The sequence below is a fragment of the Labeo rohita genome, unplaced genomic scaffold (assembly GCF_022985175.1).
Source record: "Labeo rohita strain BAU-BD-2019 unplaced genomic scaffold, IGBB_LRoh.1.0 scaffold_286, whole genome shotgun sequence".
Taxonomy (NCBI): Eukaryota; Metazoa; Chordata; class Actinopteri; order Cypriniformes; family Cyprinidae; genus Labeo; species Labeo rohita.
In genome coordinates, this window is record NW_026129166.1 from 87,308 (window position 1) to 90,473 (window position 3,166).

The 3,166-nt window shown below is 38.8% G+C and overlaps 1 protein-coding gene across 1 annotated transcript; it reads right to left on the reverse strand.

The window, feature by feature from the left end:
* Positions 1-1,144: 1,144 nt before the first annotated feature.
* LOC127160074 (zinc finger protein 271) lies at positions 1,145-3,160 on the reverse strand. Its single transcript, XM_051102745.1, has one exon. It carries the CDS (start codon positions 3,116-3,118, stop codon positions 2,120-2,122), a length of 999 nt encoding a protein of 332 aa, XP_050958702.1. The 5' UTR covers positions 3,119-3,160; the 3' UTR covers positions 1,145-2,119.
* Positions 3,161-3,166: the final 6 nt, after the last annotated feature.

A 3,166-nucleotide genomic window follows, 5' to 3' on the forward strand; every position in this document is an offset into this window, starting at 1 on the left:
CTTCCGGACAGACATAAATCAGAGCCATTTACATTAAGAAAGTAATTAATAAAATCTGCAGGTCTATAGCAATCACCAAGAATCAGAAATAGAAACAAATTGTCATCTTTAAGTCCCATCCGGAAGCAAGCATTAACAGTATGAGCTCACCATGTAAAATGCTCAGAAACTCCTCCACATACTGCTCCAAAGATCGCTTCTTCTACTGGAACTTTAAGATGAAGTCCTCAGCCCTGTTTATCTTGTTTGATGGGTCCTGTATTCTGTCATATAGTTCGAGTAGAGGCAGGCGCTCGACGAAGACAATGCATAGATAACAGGTACTTTATTAGTCACTAACAATCAAGGAGAAAGACTTATGGTGCATTTCCACAGGCACGTAGTGAGTGTGGCGAAGTGAGTGCTTTCAAGGCATTGCTATGGAAGCTGAGCTTAAACGCTCTTGCAGTTCATTATGGGATTGAAAGCAGTGCAGAGAATGCACTGAGAGTGGCTGAGAGAGTCAAAAAGGTTGGGCAACTTTATGCAAACCACAAGCGAAAAATGCCGGGCGACAACCAATCGCTGTGAAAAATAGGCAAGGCAAGGTTTTGACACATGTTTCCATGTGTTTGCGGAACTGGTGGATTACTGAGCTGAAATCACATATCACTGAAAAAGTAAATGCACTTTGCATGCTTTCATTATACGCCATAGCGCCCTAGATGGCACCAATAAAGTGTTTAGTTTGCGAAATGCTGTTAAAAGGAGGAGATGAAACGCAAACAGGGTGTAACCATTGTTTTCAGAGGTGAGCTCTGCCCTAAATTTCACAGGCCCCAAAGCAGTGGCGTTGTAGCGTTGACGCTGTAGTGTAAACACAACGTTAGACTCTACCTCCAATCTAAAACAATCAATGCCAGACCAAAACTGAGGAGAAACTGAGGGCTTAAATACAGCAAGCAAACAAGAACTAAACAAGCAGCACCTGAACAGAGAACTCAATGAATTAACCATGGAAACAAAACGAGCAAGGAACAAAGGAGAGCTCAACTTAAACGAGATGAACTAAACAGAACAGGACCTCAAACATGACAAAAACAGCATAATTACATAAAGAGTTTATGATTGTACAAAGTGAATTAGGGTATATGCACAAAAAAAGTAAAACAAAAAATGTATTCAGATTTCAGAAAAATTACTTTGTCATTTGTAATACATTTGTTGAGGACCTTGTCCATCAGATGTTCATTGTGTTCATCTGATGTTCGCTACTGTAATGAATATATCACTTTAACTCAAACAACTTGTTTTCATAATCCTCGGAAGTCAAACTCAATCAAATACAAAATTAGATTAATCTCACAGCCCTAAAGTACAAGAGAGAACTGATATTACAGTACAAGAGAGTTTTGATATTATTGCATGTAGCTTGATAACATTTATATAGCAATAATAAACTGTTAGTGTTTTCCCTTAATTTACCAAGCACCAAAAGAACAACAGTTAACATCCACTTTTCGATACTACTATGGAACTCCGCCTTTGAGTTGATCTGAATCTCACAGTTGAATTAGCTGGTTTTGAAAATGGAGATGAACTTTATTCACTGTGAAAACTTAAGATGATATTTCTTTGTCATGTCCCTTGTTATGACTGGTTACGACAGATTTATCCTGATGACATTTTACTGCCTGATGCATTATTGTGCAGCATTCGATGAGACCGCAGCATTAGATCTGAAAATGCTGGATCTGAAGATGATCTACTTAGGACCACATGCACATTCTGCAGCAGGAACACAAGCATGACGTGACGTAATGGTGTCTGACTAGGGTAGAGATGTAAGGTGATGACATAATTGTTTCACAAAATATACGTATTGGCTGTACACACAAAATGCAAAGGTGTAATTTTCAGATTTATCCAGTCTGGGACCCAGTTCAAAAAACAGTGTTTTCAGGCTCCCAAAATGCCCAATTCATCTGGATGAAATGCCAATATGATACACAATTTTTTTTACATATACAGTTAAACATATCTCCGTGTGTATGGGGCCTTACAGTGATTGTTTTTTGTATGACCATATAGCAGATGATTGAGTGAAATGCTTCCCACGTGCAGTGCAGTGAAATGGTTATTATCCATTGTGGATCCTCTCATGTGTTTTTAGAGTTGTTAAATAACTGAATCTCTTGTCACAATGTGAACACATATAAGGTTTCTCACCACTGTGGATCCTCTCATGTGTTTTCAAATGTGTTGGCTGATTGAATCTCTTGTCACAGTGTGAACACTTATAAGGTTTCACTCCAGTGTGGATCCTTTTGTGTCTGTTCAGATGTACTGACTGACTGAATCTTTTGTCACATTGTGAACACTTATAAGGTTTCACTCCAGTGTGGATCCTCTCATGTCTTTTTAGGATTCCTGAATCACTGAATCTCTTGTTGCATTGTTCACACTTATAAGGTTTCACTCCAGTGTGGGTCCTCTCATGTCTTTTTGAGTCTCCTGAATCACTGAATCTCTTGTTGCAGTGTTCACACTTATAAGGTTTCACTCCAGTGTGGATCCTCTCATGTCTTTTTAGGATTCCTGAATCACTGAATCTCTTGTTGCATTGTTCACACTTATAAGGTTTCTCACCACTGTGGATCCTCTCATGTGTTTTCAGATGTGTTGGCTGATTGAATCTCTTGTCACAGTGTGAACACTTATAAGGTTTCACTCCAGTGTGGATCCTTTTGTGTCTGTTCAGATGTACTGACTGACTGAATCGTTTGTCACATTGTGAACACTTATAAGGTTTCACTCCAGTGTGGATCCTTTTGTGTCTGTTCAGATGTACTGACTGACTGAATCTTTTGTCACATTGTGAACACTTATAAGGTTTCACTCCAGTGTGGATCCTCTCATGTCTTTTTAGGATTCCTGAATCACTGAATTTCTTGTTGCAGTGTGAACACTTATAAGGTTTCTCACCACTGTGGATCCTCTCATGTGTTTTCAGATGTGTTGAATGATTGAATCTCTTGTCACAGTGTGAACACTTATAAGGTTTTTCTCCAGTGTGAATCCTCTCATGCAGTTTTAAATAGTTTGCTGAAGTAAAAGTCTTGTCACACTCAAAGCACATGTACTCTCCCACAGAAGTATGTATTTTCTGATGTTCTTTCAAATTTTG

Coding starts and splice junctions, on each gene's coding strand:
- LOC127160074 (XM_051102745.1), bottom strand. CDS start 3,118: ATGTGCTTTGAGTGTGACAAGACTTTTACTTCAGCAAACTATTTAAAA.